Consider the following 21,862-nt stretch of genomic DNA (forward strand, 5'->3'; position numbering starts at 1 on the left):
AAGCAGGTGGTTTGCTAGACTGCAGTACATTGGATGTAGTTTAGTAGCAAGGTGAATTTGACTAATGGAATACTAAGAAATTTCAAGGATTTGATATATCTGCATTATAATAGTGTAAAATGGCACTAGGATATTTTTCTGAAATTAGCTTTACCAAGTAGAAAAAGTAGCTAGAAAGTCAGCCAAATATCAGCTTCAGAACATTTAACAATATATAGTTGCTCTTTTGGGGATTCATACCCTGAACCATGCAACCCTCTACAGGGGATAACATCCCTTGTTGATGTGCTACTTAGTATGATCAATTCTGTATCTTTAGGGTAGGAAAAATCACTTTGCAGTAACTCTCACCCTTTAGCCAAATGTTGAGACATAGTCCCATTTTCTCATACATCCTACTCCCATTCAGAACTTTTACTTTAAACCCATGCCTTCTTTTTAATCTGAGAATCATTGACTCACATGAGGAGAGAAAACCCCAAGATATTCAAGAATGTCAATGTTAAATAATAAAGATCAAGAAAGAGTAGATAAGATCCAGAGCTATTTTGGATATTTTCTGTATAAGAGTGAAATACAATTTCACAGTAATGTTTGAGCTGGACATATTGCTGGACCAGCGTGTTATTTATTGTTCATATTTTGAGCTTGGTCTCAAGATGGGTCAATTTCTAGGGTTGTTCTTCTTTTGTCTTTTCCTGGTTAGTATGCTTGAGTATTTTGATAGGGGAGACTGACCTTTCTTCCATGTCTTCATTGTATAGCCAATTTCATTGAAATGGCTTGGGTAGATTTACATGATGCCTTGAAGCCTTGTTAATATGTTTGCCTCTGATGGCTGTGACAGTCCATGGCATGTACCTCAACATCTGCACCCAAAACAGGGATAGTGATATTCTGCAGGGCCTTTCTTGTTTAGAACTTTCCTTGATTTCTGTCAGGTAATATTGGAGTTGTAAAGGGAAGACATTAATTTACATTTGGTACTTTTCCGTTAACGGGGCAACAGCTTTTTTGGCCTTGTTAACAGTTTTGTCATAAGGAAACTTGTTTATTCTCAATATTTGCATAAATATGCAGTACCAAAAACATAAAAATAAGTGAAATTTCCCTCTTCTGAAAGGGAATTATGAATCAGAGTGCTTCAATTCATCGAGCCTCTTTTTTTTTGTTTAATATGTGTGAATGAGAGCATTGTAAGAAGATGACTCCACCGTCAAGGAATTGAATTGCTACTTAAAAGCTGTGAGTTGTGTTTAACTCTATTTCTACGATGATCAGAAGTCTGCATTGATTTTCCCTCTCTAGCAATGTATAACCAGCCAAGCAGACATTGCCCAATGACTTCAAGGAGAAGTCCTTAAAATAACGAATTCTGTTTTGTATTGCTTCACGTGTATCGAATTTAAACCAGACCAGGCACTTTCATGGTTGTATAAGTATTCACTGCAGCTTCCTTTCATTTATCTCATTAGCAACAGACTACTCACATTTACTATTATTCAAAACAATGTCACAAAGAAACATATGTAAATACAACTAGCTTGATCAGTTGCACGACGAGGAAAACAGTAAAATGAGGCCAAAAAAGCTGTTGACCTTTTAACAGAGCAATAGATTTGACTTGTCTGTTTCTAATGAGATAAATGAAAAGAAGCTGCAGTCAATACTTATGCAACCACAAAAGTGCCTGGTCTGTTTTACAATCCATATTCGGCCTCACACGTGAAGCAAATATAACTAGCTTGATCAGTTGCACGATGAGGGAAACATTAGAACGAGGCCAGAAAAGCTGTTGCCCCATTAACGGAAAAGTACCCATTATTCTAATTGCAGTAGCTTGTAAACTCTACTGAAGTCAGTAGCTGAACAGCATTATTGTATTTTTTGCAGTTGTCAAAGTAGTAAAGATAATACACAAAGAGTGGGCTTGAAATAAAAGATACAATGTCAATTAAACAAACATTTTCTTTGTATATTTCTTAGTAGGACTGCCCTACTATGTTTCCACTTTTATGCTTAATTTTTAAAACCACTGAAATTTTATAAGGTTACAGTCCACTACTATGCAGTTTACATTAAGTAGAATAAATTAAAACTTCTGTGGTAAACCTTAATTTCATTTATAGATTTCTGTACAGTAGGTCAGGATAAGTGAAATTCACAGTAACAAAAGCTTAACTGATTTCTATAATATCTAATTTTATTTTTACAGCAAGGTTTGCACGAGATGATAAGACCCAAATCGCAAAACAACACAGAAGAAGAGAACTTGAGGAACGTCAGAAGCAATACAGGTAATTTCACTGTGAGGTTTTATAGCTATGTTTTGAGAAGCATTAGGAAAAATTCTAATTTGTAGCCGTACTACAAACATATGTTATTTTTTTCATTCATCCTCCAAACTATGAAAATGTACTTCTTTTTTTGGATTGTTTCCTTTACATTCACAGATATACTGAATGCAAAACTGTGCAGATTTGTAGTTCTTGAGTCTAGTTTGCTGCTACTGTGAAACTATAGCTTTATTGTCACTCAAGATACAGCAGCAATTTCCCCCCAAATCACCATAATTATTTTTTCCTTTTTTCAGATGTGGTATACGCAGAGATGATTTTATTACTTAGGAGTGTTTATATGTATATTTATAGATGCATATGGGGAAGGGTGTCACAGTGTTTGCAAACCAGCACTATACATACATCAAATGCATTCAGACTGTCCAATGTATTACTTTATCATATGGCACTTTTTAAAAAGTTGATTTAAACATTGTCTGTAGGTTTTTCCATGAAGGTATTAGCTTTAATGGATAGTTGTAATCATAAAATATAAACATGTGAAACAGCTATTATATGTTTATACTAGCCATGATGTTTGTTTATACTGAAAATAATTTCCCATTGCTATATCCCATATGGCACTTTTTAAAATTTGTTTTCAGGGTTGTTACATCAAGCCATTAACTGTAATGGATAACTGTAACTATATAAAATATGAATCTGAACTAGTTGTTTTACTTTTTACACTAACCATTCTGCTTATATGTACTGAGCATAATTTCGCATTTATACAGAGGCAATGAAATATAACTTTTGAAGGCAGATAAGGGCCTTTTTAATGATTTATTTTAGTTTCACTTTTTTAACTTTGTTGGACAATGCAGATTCATTTTTCTGCATTTCATTTCTGCTGCCTAGCAAGCTTACCCACCCAGTCAGTTTATTGTTGTTTGGATGTTTCACTCCTGTGTATAAGGCTAAGAAAACCTTTAGAGACTTAACTAGTTATGGTCTGATCAACATCTGCAGCAATATTTCTTCACTCAGTTCTTGAAGGATTTCATGATGTATCCTTTCAGCCTATGTTGCCTTGCACATCTTTAGTGTTTGAAATGCTGTTATGACCAGTTCTTATGTGAGATGTTTGGAATCACCCCTTATTCAAGTTATAGGTAGTTGTACTGACTGTATAATTATCAAGTGTTTACTTAGCAGCCTTGGTCACTTCCTGTGTCCTTCCACATCAATTATTTTTTACTAGTACTCACTTTGTTTAAAACATAATTTATCCACCTTCTTGACTGAACTAGCTATCCTTTACTTAGTTTTGGTGCTTATCTTTATAACTGCCTTTCCTTCTTACGTATACCTTAATTGTTATAGATCTCTGCCATTCCTGTTATGGGTTTGCTTAAATAGTATAGATGCTGTTCTACCCTAATCTTTGTTACCACCTTCTTTGTCAACCATGCAACAGTTTCACACAGACACTTTTTGCATTTGTGATAACACTTGATATTTTCCAGTATTATTCCATATCTATGCCTCAATAGTTAAAACTTTTCTGAAGCACTGTCTAATGTTTTCAATATTTGCTTTCCTGGAGTCTAGAGTCCACCGGTTTATTTGTCTGGAGTCTGGAGTTAATTCTCTGTAAGTCATAAGATGTAATGGCTAATTACAAGCATTAACACCTATACTTTTCAAGAAAGTCCCTGCTACCATCTGAGAAGTGTTACTAACTTTGAAGGCAGTTGAGACTCTGGTCTCCTCAAGTCTTACAGAAACCTTTCAAATGATACCTGAACTCATGTAGGACTTGACTAAAGTCCCTAGATCTTGAGAAGCTCATTCGTGTAGGACCTAAACAGCTAATATGAAAGTGTCCTACACTGTTTGGGAATCACTTGTTCCCAAATGGTTACCTGCTTAGAGATCCCAGGTCCATTGTCCCTCCGTGTTTAGTAATAATCGTAGTTTAATCACAGTATCAGTCAATTGGCCAATCACTCAATCACTGTTTTATTTATATTTATCTTTATAAATGCTCCAAAAATAACAAACAATAGTAGAAATAATGGAGTTTAACAGTACTTGGCAAAATATAGAAGTGGAATGAAGTGAAGCTAATCAAAAACATAATAAAGTCAGTTAGACATTAAAAGTAGTAAATCAAAACAAGCTAAATAAAAGTTAATAATAACAAGTTAAATAAATCTGAATAATGCCTTGACCTAACTACTAAAAATCCAAATAAAGTTAATTGAAATCATCATAAAATATAAAGTACACAGTAATGAAGAAATCATATAGTTAATAGCATGATGGAATCCACAACGTAAGTAAAGTTTAAAAATAATAGTAAGATTAATGAACACTGAACAAAGTTTCCAAATAGTGATAGTGAAAAGCATATAAAGTAGGATGCACTGCAGGATTAAGTTCAACTCTAATACAACTGAATTTCAAAATGTCAAAAGTTCTAGTTAAAGGCTAAGCAATGATGTTAAATCTGGATTATATAATTTTGAAAGTTGACTCCATTTCATAAATTGTTCTGTCCAATCTGCATCTCTTGACCAAGTCGTCAGTCTCCAGACACAGTAAGGCAAGGTACATGCACAAAACTGGGTACATATCTTACTGAAGTTCTAGTTGTTGTTGTGTCTTTCGGTTTTTGCCGGTTAGGGGTCGCCACAGTGGAACTCCGGTCCGCTAATGATTGGTAGCTGATTTTAACGTGCCGAGTTACCAGCCCTGACGCGCAACCTTCAATGAAGGTACACCCATTCATGCATGTCTCCACGCAGAAGACGCTCTAGTTGAGAATTGAACCGGACAGCGTCTTACTGTGAGGCGACAACGCTACCGCAGCACCACCACCGCGACTGAAGCTCCATTATGAACAGATAGATGGAGAGCACACTACCACATCATTACTCAGAAATGTCCACAGGAAAATAACCACACTCAAGCTGCAGTAGTTCAGATTAGCTCAGTATTCATTGGCAGATGATTGTCAGAACTTAATAAAGCTTGAGGAGAATAATGTAGCAGTGGTGAAAATATGGAACAGAAGAAGCTTCACAAGCTCTGCACTGAAGCATGTGATAACGTTTCCTGAACTGGGTACTTTTAAGCCATGTTGCAGCAAATAATCATGGGAAGACATCCTGGGACATTAACCATTCATAAAAGATGAAGTCATAGTAACAACAAGTGAACTGAAATAATTTACCTGAGGGGTTGTTTTAGATTTATGTCACAACATTGACATCCAGACAAATATATTACAAACAAAATAAAAGTACCAAAACTGCATGACTATGAGGAGAAATTAAAAAGCATTATTTTGCAGGGATTCACTGCACAGTTGCACAACTGCAGAGAAAGGACAAACACCACATTTTTTTTGAAACTCCAGTTCACTCCATTCCTGCAGCTTCTCCTCCTGAAAACACGCAAAACACAGCAGTAAAATTACTTTAACAGATCCCGAACTGCATTAAGCACAAAAAGCAACCTAAATTGCAATGTCACTAAAATAATATGACATGTTATAAAATGGAGCATTAAAAAATAAATAAATAAAATAAAACTATAGGAACTATCATTGAATTAACTGACTCTGCAACAATTCCTTTGGAGATAAGTGTCACTGATCGAACAGCATGCTGCCAGCGCCAAAGCCAGATATTATGAATATGAAGTACATCCAGACATAACTCTGAATCCTGTGGTTGAACAAGCCATGAAGTTCTTAGGATGACAGAGTTAAATTTAAATAGTGGGAATATCCAAAGGAAATCACATCAAATTGCATAAGCAAGAATACCTATTAGTAAACATAGAGGTGTATATTAAAATTATTTTAGAATATAGTAGAACACATAAAAATCAATGTGACCAGCTGCCACCATTTTGAAATTTCAAGGCTGTGTTAATAAGTACCATCCATAAGGCATACAGTTAGCATTTTATGTTCAAAGATAATTCATTTTTGCTTTACCTCAGCTGTTTTAGACCATATACTAAGTTTTTGACGTCACCAAAGAAGGAAAATTGTAAAGTTTTAATTATAAAAGAACAGAATATGGGTAGGAATAAAGCAAACACATTATTTGCTTTATTTCCTAAGTAGCCAACTAATCCTTAGGACGTTTACCAAGTACACAACTGTGCCCTATGAATTGTATAAATTACACAATATATTCAGGAATAATTTTGTATTTTCCACTAACAGCCAGTTTAAATTTATTGCAGCTGTGCCAGTTAGTAAAAGCCATTTGGCTTGCCCAGTTGATTTGAATGTGAATGCTAATTACACTGCATTATGAATATTTAAAAACTGTACTGCTCCAGCTCCACTTTAGGGCACTGACAGCTCTCTCATTCCCAGTTGCTGTAATCTCTACTTTAAATGCCCTGCACTCCCTCCCCCCATTCCACCAGCATATGCTTGCTTTGTAATGGCAAACGGTTACTTGATGATCAGATGTGCAGGAATGGACACTTTCTTGGCCTAATTATACATTCATTGACAGAGCCTGCTATGGTGAGGTCACTGGTCATACTAAATGATGCATTGACTTTAAAGCGGATTATAATACGTAAGAGAAACAGTGGGCTTTGTCCTCTGCATGAAGGGCTCGAGGAGATTATTTCATCTAGACACAGATATGTTTCACATAGAGACTGAAATCTGTCATTGAAAATGTTTTCATTTACCATGTTTCTTTTTGAACTTCTCATTAAATTATCTGGGAGTCCTTCAATTGCCCTGTATATAGCGTATTATGGCTCTAATTTTGATGCTCTTTTATGTTTGACTGAAATGAGATTCACTGAGTTATACATCAATGAGACTTTTTTGCAAGTAACTTTCTTGTCTAAGGTCTGCTTTCTCTTACTGGTGGAAAACACACATGCCCTATGTGCAAACTTCTGTAACATAGAATGACATGCCTATTATATCCTTTACCTTGTTTTTTTAAATCTACAGTACTCTGAAACTTTTTTACCCCCAAGATGTTGCATCATTAGAGCTAGTTATATAAATTATGGGGTAGAGAGGGACAGCAGCCTGCAAAATGGATATGGGGAGTTCAGCCCCATAAATACTGGTATGAATTTTCTTTTTAAAGGAGTCTCCTTCATTGAGGACTTCTTCCATTGTATTAGTGATGCCCATGTCAGATTTGGTGAATCTCAATTAAAAGGAATATCCTCTAAGCAGTTGTATAGTCTTTTAGTGATACAGATATGGACTTCATTAGGAATTAGCATTAAGTATAGGAAAGTGATATTCAGTAATGTGGAACATGTATTTATAGTATTTGTAAGTCACTGTGTATTGTACTGTTTAACAGTTATTTATATTTATTTCATTTTGTTTTGTTAATTGTGTAGAGCACTGATGTCAGTGGACCCATTTTAGACTCAGGCCAGGAAAAAGAAATGAAAGCTGTTAACATTGTCAGGACAATTAGATGCATCAGTACATGCAATGAAAGATAAATAAGGTAAAAGTATAATAGTGTTAGTGATGACATAATATGGCACAATATCACACAATATGACACACATTCACATTCTGTGTACATTTAGTATAATTCTCTAGCAGATAGTATATTATAATTATGAATGATTCATAAAGTTCATGAAAAGGTTGATAACTACATACTTAGTTTTATTAGCTGTAAGTAGCTTTATAACTTAATTATATTGCTAATGAAAGCAGCATTACCTGCAGTTAGTGGTTTAGTTTTCTGGAACACATATTAGAAACACTTCTGAGGTTGTTTGGCAATATTGTGTTTCCATGAGAGGAGTAATATATTTAAGTAAGCCACGAATTCCCAATAATTGAGACTGTATTTATTTATGTTATATTTATAGAGCATAATATTGAAGTGAATTATATATCCATTTGAAATTCAGGCCAAATACAAATGTCTTAACTAAGCATTAAAATTCTACTCATATAAGTGATGGGTTATAAAAATATGTTCCATTGATAGCAAACATGTCTCTAAAATATTTTTGATATAAGTCTTTCAATTTTTTCTTTCTTATCTTTCAACCTTTAACTTCACAGCAACATCATAGATTACCGCATCATCATTCACATTAAACATCATTGAATGTGCCACTATTTTATGACTAATTCCTGCATTTTGTACCTTTGTTGATAAAGTTTAATGAATAATTTGTCTAAGGTTGTATATCCAGTGCCACATTCTAATATTGCATTTTTTTCTTATTATTGCAAATCTATTATTTTTCTTGCAATATAGATGTTTTACGAGTTACTAACAATAAAATCCGCTCCTGAATCACAAATTTATTGCCCATAAAACAGATCTCAGTTTTCATTCTTTCAAGTAAATAAAATATTAATTTCCATTTTTAATTAAATGATTTGCATGGTATCTAGAATACAAACTATCCCTTAGTTTGTTCTTTTCTTTCTCCCTCTGAAACAGTGTCCCACTTGTTTATTTTAGACATGGAATGACTGTATCACTTTCTATAGTAGACTCATATATTGTAGAACAACTAAACCTAACTTTTTTAAACATTTTAGCTAACCTGTTCATTACACTACATGGTCATGCTCTGAATTCTACTCTCTCTCTCTCTCTCTCTCTCATGGCCATTTTCTCTCGGGACAAACATATACCTTATTATACGTCTAAGCATGCGATCTTTTCCTAAGATGATAACACTTGCATATTTACCATGACTTGTTCATAATTAATTTTTATTTGTTTTTTAAGTAAATGTCAAAGAAAGATCTAGGTAATCTTAAATCTACCTTCAACACCTGTTAAATCCTTTACTCTAAACAAGATTTGGAGTAAATAGAATCAATATCATCCCTATAGATTATCACAGGACAGATTTTACATCTTATAGATACATCATGGATCCACCATATTCAGCATCTAGTATATAAACAGCAGAATGATGTTGTTCTGCTTAACCTGCAGTAATGTAACCTACCTGAAATCAGACAACTTAAGTGTTCAGAAATGTATGCTAAATTGTTTTTTAAGGAACCATTATCTTAAATCACCAACTGTGACATCATAATTCATCTCTCCTACTTACTCTGGTAAGAAGACTATATGCTTAAAGGGTGTATTTTGTTTCTTTGAATGCCACTTTGGTGAATGACATTTGTCAACTCACTTTTGATTGAATATGCTTTCAGATCAGCATTCAGTGGGGAAAGGGAGATTCTCTCTCTTTCCCCACATTGTATAATATTATTTTGAATCAGTTTTGGTTTGATGATTTTTTCAATGTTTTTTTTTTTCATTTGATAATTTCTAGTTCAACTTAACAAACTAAATCCTGCTTAAACAATCTTGCAGGTACACTCATACATTCCTACAACACAGACATATTACAGCCAGACCAACATTTTTAATCAGAGTCATCCCACATTGCAAACTGGGCAGGTTTATTTCCCCATAATTATTACACTTTATTGCAATTACATACTCAGATACTTGAAGATGGATCTCTATAGCAGATGTGCTCTTTGCCTTCATCATATTCTAGTTTCTTCTGTTATTGTGTATTTTTCATGAGTGTTGTGTAGTTTTGTACGTTATGTAGCTTTTTGTGAGTTTGTTTTTGTGAGAGTAACAAACAGGTTAAAAATGGATTTCAGTGGATTTTTTCTGAAAATGTAAAATAAATATTCTGCATTTCAGTTTGTAGAGTGCACTTAGTTTGAACTCTTGGCAAAAACATATAGCTTGACATTCATTGTTAATAAGAATCAGAAGTAAAATGTTTTATCTGTTATAAACTGTACAGCTTGTGAAATTTATTAACTACAAGCAGGACAAGTTGAACTCTTGTATGCAACTGTGTCTCGTCAATACGATACACAAGATAGGCGAAGGACGAAAGGAGTTATTCTTCAGCAACAGAATGTTTAAGATATAAAGATAAAACTACACATGGCTGCCCAAAGGTCCCAACCAAGATAACGAAATAAAGCAGAATATAGCAATGAACAAGGTAGGATCACCACGTAGATAAAACCCAGGTTTAATGAACAAAATAAAATAGGATAAGTGCTTTTACGTGTATACAGACACGCTTCATCAGATCTCAAGAAAACATCAGTAACCTTCATTTAAATAGTAATATATCCTATTAATTATTCAATTAGTACATATAAAACAATTACAATAATTAATGTCTTAAAGTCATGAAGTGAAAAAGCACAAAAGTGCAGGTATTCATAGGAATACATATACAAAAATACATATATAGAATCAATTAACCAACTTTGATATAGTTCAAAATAAAATACCATGTATGATGAGCAATTACTTATTGTCTATTATCTATTATTTCATTTCATAGCATTTGTAATTCATCTGTTATATTAACATTTCATTCCATTTTAATTATATTTTATTTTATTTCAATGGCCGTGCTTCTAAGGCAGGTTTTATGCTTACATAATTATTTAATCCAGGAAAAATGTGAGCACGTAACCTGAATATCCATTTTAACTCCATGGACTCCAAATAGTTTTTGATATTTCCACCTCTTGTGTTTTTTGTAGCTAACTGCAGAATTCTGAAATTAAAAGTGTGTTCCTTATATATCACAATGTGTTTTGCAAGGGCATTTTGTTGATTTAAATTCTTTATATCATAAAGATGATTATATATTCTGTCTTTAAGCCTCCTAGAGGTCTTACTGACATAGAAACAATTACAGTAATTGCAGTTAGCAAGGCACCAAATAACTATTGTCACAAGTGGCATGAAACTTAGGAAAGAATTTATACTCCAGGGTTGGGTGACCGAAAGACTGTGTTCTTGTTACTACTTTAAACATATTACAGTATCCACATAGGAAGGTACCAGGTCTCAAATGCGTATTGTTCATAGAATTACCCACTTTATCACCACAAGAGAAGGCGTTTCAAATTCTTAATATTCTTAAATATAAAACCCGGTGTCTCTCCCACTATATTAACCATGGCTGAATCTATGGTGAGTACATGCCAGTTACGTCTTATAATGTCTGTTACAAGGGCATTATTATTGGTATATGTAATTGTGACAGCAAGCCTCTTGCCCCTATAATGATTTTTAGGACCTGGACTCCATGTTCTGACCTCCCTATTGTCACTATAGACCTCTTTTTTTAGCTTTTTTCAATATAGAGCCATTATAACCCCTATACATAAAAAGATGATCAAGTGTACCTATCTGGGTGTTCAAGTCAATAGGATCTTTGCAAATTCTCTTTAGTCTACAATACTGTCCTTTTACTATATTGGGAAATATAGAATGGGGATGCATACTGCCAAAATCTAGCAAGTTGTTTTTCCAACAAGGCTTACGATATAACCCAATGGTTAAAGTGCAATGATCTTTATGAATCGTAACATCTAAAAAATCTACTTGGGATGTAGAGTATGTCATTGTGAACCTTAGGAAGTCAGTCATTGACTCCAAATAACTAATAAAATCATGTAAAATAGAAGGTTCACCATCCCAAAATAAAAGGATATCATCCACAAATCGCCTGTATAGGCATATATGTGGACTATAGATACAATTCAATAGAAACCTTTTTTCCCAATGATATACGACCAAATGAGTGTAAGAGTTCTCACATGGGGTGCCCATAGCGACACCCCATCTTTGTAAATATAATTGGTCATTAAACATGAAAACATTTTTGGAAAGAACCATATCTAGCATACTACATAATAGTATTAAACCACTATTCCGTAATGCGTTCATATCAGTCAAAATCTCCCTAATGGCATCTAAGCCATATTCATTTGGAATAGAAGTAAAGAGATTTTTCACATCAAGAGTAACTAATAGACATCCATCGGGTAAGGATTCTTGTACATATATATCTATATCATTCAGTAGTTGCATAGTATCCTTTAATATTATAGGGATGTCTTTCGCTACTGGTCCCAACTTCTGTTCTATGAATACAGACATAGTTTCAGTCACCCACCCCCAGCAACTATGGGTCTCATAGGAGGTGGATATATTAATTTATGTACTTTTGGCAGGCCTTTTATATATGGAATGAATGGAGGCTCTATATGTAGATAATTATAAAGTTCATAGTCTATCTGCCTACACATTAATAAATCATACACATTTTCATGAACATTTTTGAGAATATTAATATAATGATCATTATCAATAACAGCATATGTATTTGTGTCCTGTAAAAGTTGATTCATTGCTTCCATATAATCTATACTATTCATCAAAACGATCCCCCTCCCTTATCTGCTGGTCTAATTCTAATAGTCTCATTGTGTTGTCAGCTTTTAAATTAAAAAAATGAACATTTATGAGCATTTTTATCATAGAACAACTCATATACATCCCTTTCACACATCTTAATAAAGCAGTCAACATGCATAGGTAACATGGGATTAAATAAGCTCTTCCATTTCAGTATATTAGCTGATCTAATTTCATGTACAGATTCTTTCATAAATAATAATTTCAATGCTATATTACGACCAAATTTCCTCAAATCTATGAGCAGATTGTCTATATCCATGCCTATAGAGGGGATGAAAGACAACCCTTTATTTAATAAAGAAAGTTTAGCTGAACTCAAAGCATAGTTCGAAAAATTAAATATTAAGTCATTTATCTCTTGGTTCGGCGATTCATATTGCTGCGTTCTCCTGAGTATTTCCTCTTTCGACAACCCCGACTGCTGGACCTGGTTTGCAATACTGTCCGTGTTTTCACTGGTAATGCTAAAAAACGCTCCATACTTAGTGGAAGTATCTTGGGTCTTGCACCTATATCGCTTTCTGAAGCAGGGTTAATTAAGGTTTGTTGATTGGGTGGTGGAGTTTCACCCTGTATAAAGGCTGATAATGGTTCCGGATGTTCCGATTCAGCACTGCTACTGCCAACATTATTAATTAAGGTATTCAGGCCAATTGGAAGCTGTAGCCATTTGAGAAGCTGAAAACCCATTATTCTCAGCAGAATTGGGAGCCAAAGTAACCTGGGAGGACTCATTAGATGTATTCGTCATGCCAACCTTCGGCCAAACAAAGACATTACCCAGACTAAAATCTCTATAATCACGCTGCAGCTTTCGCTGTTTCATTTGTTGCAGCCTATTGCTATAGAAGGATACATTCATGCAAACATTAGCTAACATGTCCATATGTATCTCACCTTTAAACCACCAAGACAGATCTTTATGCAAAGCCTCTACCTTTTTGGCGAGTTCATCCTCTGTTAGGCTGAAATAGTCGATTAATAGCTTCATATATTTATATCCCAAGTCTATGTTCATTTGCTGCCAGCTTTTTAGTAACTTAGGATGGGTGTCTTCGTAGGTCAGCATACACAGCACCCTCATCCCTCGTGGAACAACCCGGAATGTATACTTGCTTCCAAATCCCAGTGTTGCCAAGATAACTGCTGCAGTTTGTATAAATCATTTTCAAGTTCTTTCAGTAAAGTATTAAATTCATGAAGGTTGTCAACAGTACCTGTAGATGCATGAGCAAGTGGGCATTCCAGTTCACATTGTAGGAGCGGATGTTTAAGATATGGAAAACAAACTGTTAGCAGACCAGCTTGAGAGGACAGAGATATTATTCTGGCAAATTTCCAAAACTGCTGATGCAGGCAGAAAAGACACTATAAAGATTGGGACTTTTTCTTTTGTATGAGAAACTTTAATTTTCCTATTCTTACAGATCTGATGCTGTAAGCTGAAGTGTGGTTTTGTAATTTGTGTATATCTTTCATTGTTCAGCTACATGTAAATATACCTTGTATACAGTAAATGAATGTCGTAACAGTAGAATTGTTCTCACTGTCTTCATTGAGTAAAGGAACAGACTACCTGAATAGTGTAGTGCAACTTAAATTTTACAGTGGCGAGACCAGTCCAGTCAAAACAACCGGCGGGGGGGGGATGACCTGAAGAGGTGCCTCTCACAGTGGGACATTCCAGCGCAGACCTTTTTAGAGTCGACTCTTCTCTTCTAAAACTTTGTCCATTGACTGGAGGACAAACACTGCAGCACAGTACAGGCCAGTACAGAAATTCTCCTTCAGACAGTTGGTGATGTACGAGGTCCAAATTCTTCACTGCAGACAATTTGTTTCACCAGCATCTAGTGAAAGACAGCAGAGAATTCTCCCACAACTGATCTCCGTGTCAAGAGTCGCCACCTTGTCCTGAACACATGTGGTAAATATTTTCTTCTGTTTTTCTATTAACAATGAATGCAATTCATGAAAATGCCAAGAAGTGCACCAAATCTTTTACTGTTGATGTATCTGAATCATATGTAGATGTGTGGAATTATTTACAGACATGGTATAATCAGCATATTAGCACTTGTAAATCTTTACTAGAGAAAACTGACAACCCTGCATTATGCAAATGGATTGCAACATTTGATTGGTATGTGCGTAAGGCAAAGGTGTCACAAAATATTCAGAAATGTGCCATTTGTAATGATTTAAATGTTGCTTTTTGTATGCCTTGTCATAAACGTATTGTACAAAACCTGGAACATAACCAGGATAAAGTAATGCTTGAAGCACAGAGAATGGTTCCATCCTGTTGCAAAAGATTTATTAGAGAGTGATGTAAATGTCAAAGCTTGTACTTTATAGTCTGATTTGCAAGAGTTTAAAGATTGGATTGCTAAAGTTAGCAACCAGCAAGATCTTGACCTCATGGGTCACTTTCAGACTTACTGTTATAAATGGAATGTGTCTGTTAAAATGCATGCTGATACTGCTAAATGAACAAAAGAATTTTCTCAGTTTCTGAAAGTCTCACAGACTGAAATTAAGACCTTTACACAAACTGTTCTTGATAAAGGCAGTAAAGCTATTGGTATGATAGAAAGATTAATGGATAAGATTGTTCGTTTGCAAGAAACATATGGCAAGCAACTGGCTGACACACAGCGTGACGTAACTGTTGCAAGACAGGAAATAAACACATTACGAGCTCAATTAGATACACAGGGAATTGAAGCTGCTAGAGCAGTAGATTTAGCTAATCAAGATTTTTTTAAGATTACAAACCTTGTTAGAAAAATATCAATCTAAAGCACTAAAAACTACTGTTACCAGTCCTATCATAGTCTCAGCTGGTTTTTCCTGTTGAAGTTTATCATTAGTCTAGAATGTCAGAAACTCTCCCTAAGTGGGATGAAAAGAATGGTATTTCTAATAACATGATTACATTTGAAGTTTGGGTTCTTAAAACTGTAGTTTCTAAGTGTGATACGACAAATGCTTTAGCAAGACATGTAATCACGTTTCCCAATCATAGCTTTTATTTTTTAGTTATAGAAAAAATCTTGGACAATGGTAGAGGGGGCCCTTCACCCTTGAAGTTAGAAGAAAAAGAATTAATCTGGCAGTTGAAACTTAATTCCTCAGTGTCTCCTGGTTTAAATGACACTATCTCCATTATTAGCTTATTAAAACTAAGAGCATTATTCCGATAAGGATTTATACTCTAGTTTAATTATGTAAGATTGAAATATTTGTATATATGCAATTTTATACATGTATTTTTTGTCATTTCTGTGATTTGTAAAGTTCATATTATGAATGATTTTTTATGTGATTTTATAGACAGGAAGTGATGTCATTCTTGGATGTGTATTTAAGTGTGTATCTCCTTTGTATTTTATCTGAAGAAGTTTATCTATTGTGTATAAACAAAAGCGCTAATTCTACTTTACTTTTGTGTCCAGAGTGGTGTTTTTTGTTTTTAAAACTGTAGGCACTGTATGGAATGATACACTTGAGCATTGCCTCTGGAATTTTATCCCTCAGCATTTTATGGCTTATATTCAGCAAAAGCAGTATCCAATACAAACTAAACACCTAAGAATGACAGGAGTACTGTTAGCATACACTAGAGGGCAATCTCTCTCACCAACACTTTTAGATCAGTTTCAAATGACAGTCTGTGATTCCTTGGAAGAACAGGCTAAACATTACCAGCTGGCATATATGCTAGTCAATGGCAGTGATGAAAAAGATTTGAAAGATGACAATTTTCAAAAAGCTACAAACTGGTAAAACCAAAGAGCAGAATGAAGAGGCACACTCAAAAATTATTATGAAGTGCTTTTCGTTTATGTCACAAACATAAACTTCATCAGACATTTTAAAACACAATTAGTACGTTTAAATACAAAAGAGTAACCAATCAGGATAGGTTTAGACATAGCTCTAATTTTAAAAAGACAGTATGTTAAAACAATGAATGAAACAATACAACAACACCACCTTCTAAACTAGATATGTAGTACTATAAACTTTATGTGAAGTATAAACCTAGTGTATTTACAAAAATGTAAGTGTAAAAAGTATATATTTACATAAAAAGTTTTTTTAACGTTTTAAACTTCTTAGTTTTAAAATACTACTGATGACACATCCTTCATTTAAACCTGGCAAATTATAGGCATTAAGCCTAATTTGCCAGCCTAACTCCAACTCTTCAAGTTTCAGAGCTTCAGGGCCACCCCTAACATCTCTCTGCACTTGGTCTATAACTAAAAACTTGAACCTGTGGTTAGAAAATTGAGCAACATGCTTGGCTAGTGCATTTTCCATTTTCCCTTTCTTAATTGCATATAAGTGTTCGTATACACGGTTGCGGAGTTTCCTCTCAGTTTTGCCTACATAAAATGCAGGACAAAGTTGACATAGTGCAAGGTAAACAACAAGACTAGAGTTACAGTTATTCCTCCATCTCAGTGTAAAGTGTAAGTCATTAACACTAAACCTGTTGGATTCTAACATATACGAGCAGTAGTTGCAGGATTGACACTTGTACATGCCAGGAGTCTTAACTGTAGTGTTCTTAGTCTCGCAATAGTCTTTAAGGTTCCTACCTCTCCTGTATATAACTATAGGAAAAACACCTACACTATTTGAAACTTGCTGGTCACCTTTAAAGAGTTCCCAGTTTTTCAACAAGATCTTAACACACCTAGCACTGTCCAAGTTGTAAGTAGTTATAAAGGACGTAGATAATTCGTTCACTACTTGATCTTGTATAAAACCAGGTGTTGAATTAGGTGATAAGTTAGATAAGTCACCTGTATTATTTGGTAAAACCACTTTTCTATTCAAAAGTGGAGTGTAAAACAAGGACTGGCGTTTCAACGACACTTCGTCGATGATCTCATTAATCAATAATTCAGGATACCCAAGTGCTAGGAACATACACTTCATGAATTCACATTCATTACTAAATTCACTGTCAACTGTGATTATCCGAGCTGCTCGGACCACTTGGCCCTTAACAATAGCTCATTTTTGGTGGTGTGGGTGGCAGCTAGAGTAGTGAAGCATAGAATTACAATAAGTATTTTTCCTGTGGATTTTAGCTGTGTACATACCAAAAGTGTCATCCTTAGATAGTAAAATGTCAAGGTACGCTATCGAGTTGTAGTCAAAGAAATGTGTAAATTTTAAAAAATGAGTAGATGAATTAAAGTAGTCAACCAAACTGTCGCCAAGTACGGCATCGCCATCAAACAAGATGAAGATGTCGTCGAGGAAACGTGTATAAAACACAATATTGTCCTTAAAGTCACAATTTTGCATAACGAACAGGTGTTCCCAATAGGCCATAACCATGTTCGCCACGCTAGCACCACAGGGGGACCCCATGGCTATACCTATTTTTTGAAGGAAAAGAACCCCTTCAAACATAAAAAAATTATTGGCAAGGATGGTACTCAAAAGTTCCTCGACCAATAAACATTCGTCAGGGGGGCATCCCTGTAGTTTAAGAACCTCATTGCTCCACTCGACAGCTTCATTATGGGGAATACACGTATATAAATCCTTGACGTCTATCGTCAAGAAGTTATAACGGGGATTATAGTCTATCTCGTTGATACTTCTCAAAAATGACCAAGAGTCCTTGCAAATTTGTTTAATGTTGGTCAGATATTTTTGAAGAATAAAGTCCACAACCTTAGCACATGCATATGACAAAGAGCCTCTACTGTCCACCAACGGACGCATAGGAGGATTTGCCACATTTTTGTGAATTTTAGGTATACCAAATAAGCAAGGAACTCTTGGATAAGAAATAGACATAAAATTGTACATAGCTTGAGTGATTCTACCTTCTAAATAAAGATCTTCAATGACATTCCTGATTAAACTATATGCACTGTTAAGTTCTGAAATAGAACTAGTGGTGTATGAGGGAGAATTTAATACACTGTTCATTCTATATGAATAATCTGTGTTGTCAAAGATGACCACACCACCCCCTTTATCTGGCTTACAGATTCTAATGTCATTCATTTTTATAAAATTCAAGCAATCCTTTTCCACCAAAAAGTCTTTGTTGATGTTGTAAAACCCAGCGTTTTTATTCATAGCTAGATTGCGAATGTCTAATTCGCAGAACTGTTCGAATGTTTTGATAATAGGATTTAAAGGTGGATTAAATGTGCTAGGAATTCTAAATTCATCCATTATATTACCACAGGATTCACCCATCAATAAGTTTAAGTTAAGTTTCCTGGTATATAGTTTTAGATCAATGATAGTGTCAACCAGGTTCATTCTGTGAGGTGGAACATAAGTCTGACCCTTAGACAGCAAAGCTATTAAGTCAGTGGAAACTTCCACTTTAGAAAAATTATACACTGTGAAGTCCCCACTAGTGTTGTATAAAATAGAAGGTAAACTTTCCCAGGAAATCTCATTTACACAGTTAACAGAAATGTCCACATCAGTAGAATTGTCATTAAAGTCAACAATGTCAGACAAGTTACAAGACTCAGACAGTCCAACAGTTGTACTGTGATCAAGGGTGTTGTTAGTACAGTTTAAACAACAAGGCACACATCCGTCTACTACTTGTGTCTTTTCCTTTGGTTCGTGGATACCACTGGTTGTTTTGGTCGTGCCCCTAAAAAATTAGGGTTATTAGATCTTAAGTTGTAATGGCCCTGTTGTTGGTTTTGTTGGACTGGGACTTTGTTACTTGAGCCTTGCTGTAATAAAGACTCTTGGGCAGGTCTACTATTGGAAATCCCAGTATCATACTGGTCACAATCAGAAAAGACATTGTTGCTGTTGACTTGCCCGATATGAGCTTGTGGTATCACATTCTGCCATGTTTGAGATAAAGAAGGCTTAGGGTATGCTAGACCTTCTTTGTAGGCTTTAATGTCCCTATCAAGTTTCTTAATTTTATTGGCCTTCAGTTTATCAAGATAGGTATCAATGCTAGAAAAGGTACGGTTGTATTCGTACCGATACCTCACAAAATCATTGTCCAATTTAATTTGTTGGTCAAGTTCGCATACCTGAACTGACAGGTCGTCAATAAACATAAGGTAATGTTTACGCATTAAATTGAGCAATTCTAGACCATGACGGTCAAATAAAGAGACAATGTCCAAGTGAAATTCTGAATTGGGTACTAGACCAGTTGGGTACTGCCAGCGTCTAAGACCCTTAGGTACTATTTTGCTGTTGATACATTCAGTGAAGTACGCAACTTCCAACTGGTACTTTTTTAATTTAACCAGCAATTTGTCCATATCCTTTAATTTACTTGAAATATCAGATGTAGGAAGTTCCTGACTGTTAGACCTTTGCAAATTGTTATTAACACCAAAAAAAGCATTGTTGTTAAGCCAATTATTAAAGTCGAAACAGTTACCTGCAGGTGCTGCATTGTTAAAGACAGAACCAGTATTGGAAACGTCGCCGCATCCGGATAAACCATTAATATTAGCACTGCTGTCGGCAATATTTGTGCTTTCTTGATGAACCGGAACAGCACCAAGCGATGTAGCTCTTGAAACTTGGCCACACGGAATGCTCATAGATAGTACATTACTAAAAGAACTGCTGTTAGGCAAAGTACCAGCACCCGATGTTGTTAAATTAATCCTTTGACCACAGGGTAAACTATTAGAAGAGTCAGTATTTAAAATGTTCCTCTGACCACAGGGTAAGCGAATAAGTGAGTCGTTGATAGAGGCACCGCTTGTAGATGCACTTAAACCAACGCTGGTATTGTTTTCTCCCTCAAAACCTGTTAGAGGCAGAAGTAGAGTATGTTAGAGGTGGAAGTAGAGTATTACTGGCATCGAATCGGCGTTCCAACGAGTCTAGCCGGTTCATCAGTTGATCCATACGTTGCAGGATAGACTCAAAGTTGGAGTTGTAGTTGGAATTATGGTTGGGCAACCCAACTATCATGTTAGAAGGTGTTGGTTCATTGGAAGGTGTTGAATCGTTTACAGCAGAGTTCACTTGCAAAATAGCAGGAGTCGTATCAATTTTCAAAAAGCTGTTATGTGCTCCTTTTTGGACCATTTGGAAGGTGTCCCAGTGGATATTAAAATTATTTATGAGGAATCTTCAAATACACTCACAGAGTTAGTAGTTAAATTGCTGAGAGCACGTATTATGTGTAAAGATAATGCTATTCATAAGCAGAAGATTTACACTCCCCATTCTGCACCCATTGCAAGTGAAGTAAGGGGAAGGGGACATGGGAGATGGATTAATCAGGGACAGCAAGTCCTACAGTAGGTACTAGGACAATCATATCAAGGGCAAGTTATACAGGGGCAACAATGGGCAGCATCAGCTCCCTTAGCCACTCAGCTTCTCAAGTTACTCTGTAGAGGGTCCATGGTCCTCCAAAGAGACAGTCTATTTGTTATTCCTGTAAACAGGTGGGTCATACTAAAATGATTGTAAATATTATCACAGATGGTACCAGGAACAAGAGGTAAAGGGTAAGTTTCTTACTGTGAACATTTTTGATAAGCTATGTGTACCACGACAGCAAAAGGTAATGCAGCCAGAAGAACAAACACAGCAGTACACTTCACAGCAATATGTGACAGCGGGTAATAGGGGACTACAGCAGCAACCCCTATATACCACAAACACTCAACAGTCAGTGTTCCCAGTACAGCAAAGGGATGGTGTGACACTTAGTGTCAATGTACAAGGTAATATTGTTAGCACACAGGATACAACTGTTCCTTCTAACTTTGTTCCTGAGGGTCCAGTAAATCCTAATTATCAGCAGCAAACAGTCTTGCATCATGAATTTAATCTTCTTATGTTGACTGTGAAGACATCGAGGAAACACTGCAATTATGTCCTTTGCAGTCCAATATCACTGATGATTCGGGGTGGGAAGTAGATGTGCTATAGGGGTGTGACCCCCCCTACCCAAGTCTCTTTTTTGACTGACTTCAAGAATGGGAAAGATGGATGACCACTTATCAACATTTGGGTAGAGGGGAACCTGTGGGAAGATGTTATTCTAGATACAGGAGCGGCTGTCTCAGTGACAGGTAGGCATTTGCCTCCTGACTTGTCTAAACATACATGTATTTCAGGTTTTAATGGCTCTGGATGTCTAGCCATAGGTAGTAAACCTGTACAAGTACAATTCTCCCATCAAGGGGAACCAGTGAAAGGGGTATTTTTGATGCATAATTCTTGCACTTCCACAATCTTGGGAATGGATATATTGTC

The 21,862-nt window shown here is 35.4% G+C and overlaps 1 protein-coding gene across 1 annotated transcript in view; it reads left to right on the plus strand.

Moving 5' to 3' along the window:
* The window catches only part of ALOX5 (arachidonate 5-lipoxygenase), an 825,341-nt gene that overhangs the window by 111,371 nt on the left and 692,108 nt on the right, over positions 1-21,862 (plus strand). Inside the window, exon 3 of the mRNA XM_044056362.1 lies at positions 2,216-2,297. Within this exon, the coding sequence (XP_043912297.1) occupies positions 2,216-2,297 (82 nt within the window). The remainder of the gene's footprint in view (positions 1-2,215; positions 2,298-21,862) is intronic.

Source organism: Protopterus annectens, chromosome 14.part0 (genome assembly GCF_019279795.1).
Source record: "Protopterus annectens isolate FY-2018-M chromosome 14.part0, PAN1.0, whole genome shotgun sequence".
Classification (NCBI taxonomy): Eukaryota; Metazoa; Chordata; order Ceratodontiformes; family Protopteridae; genus Protopterus; species Protopterus annectens.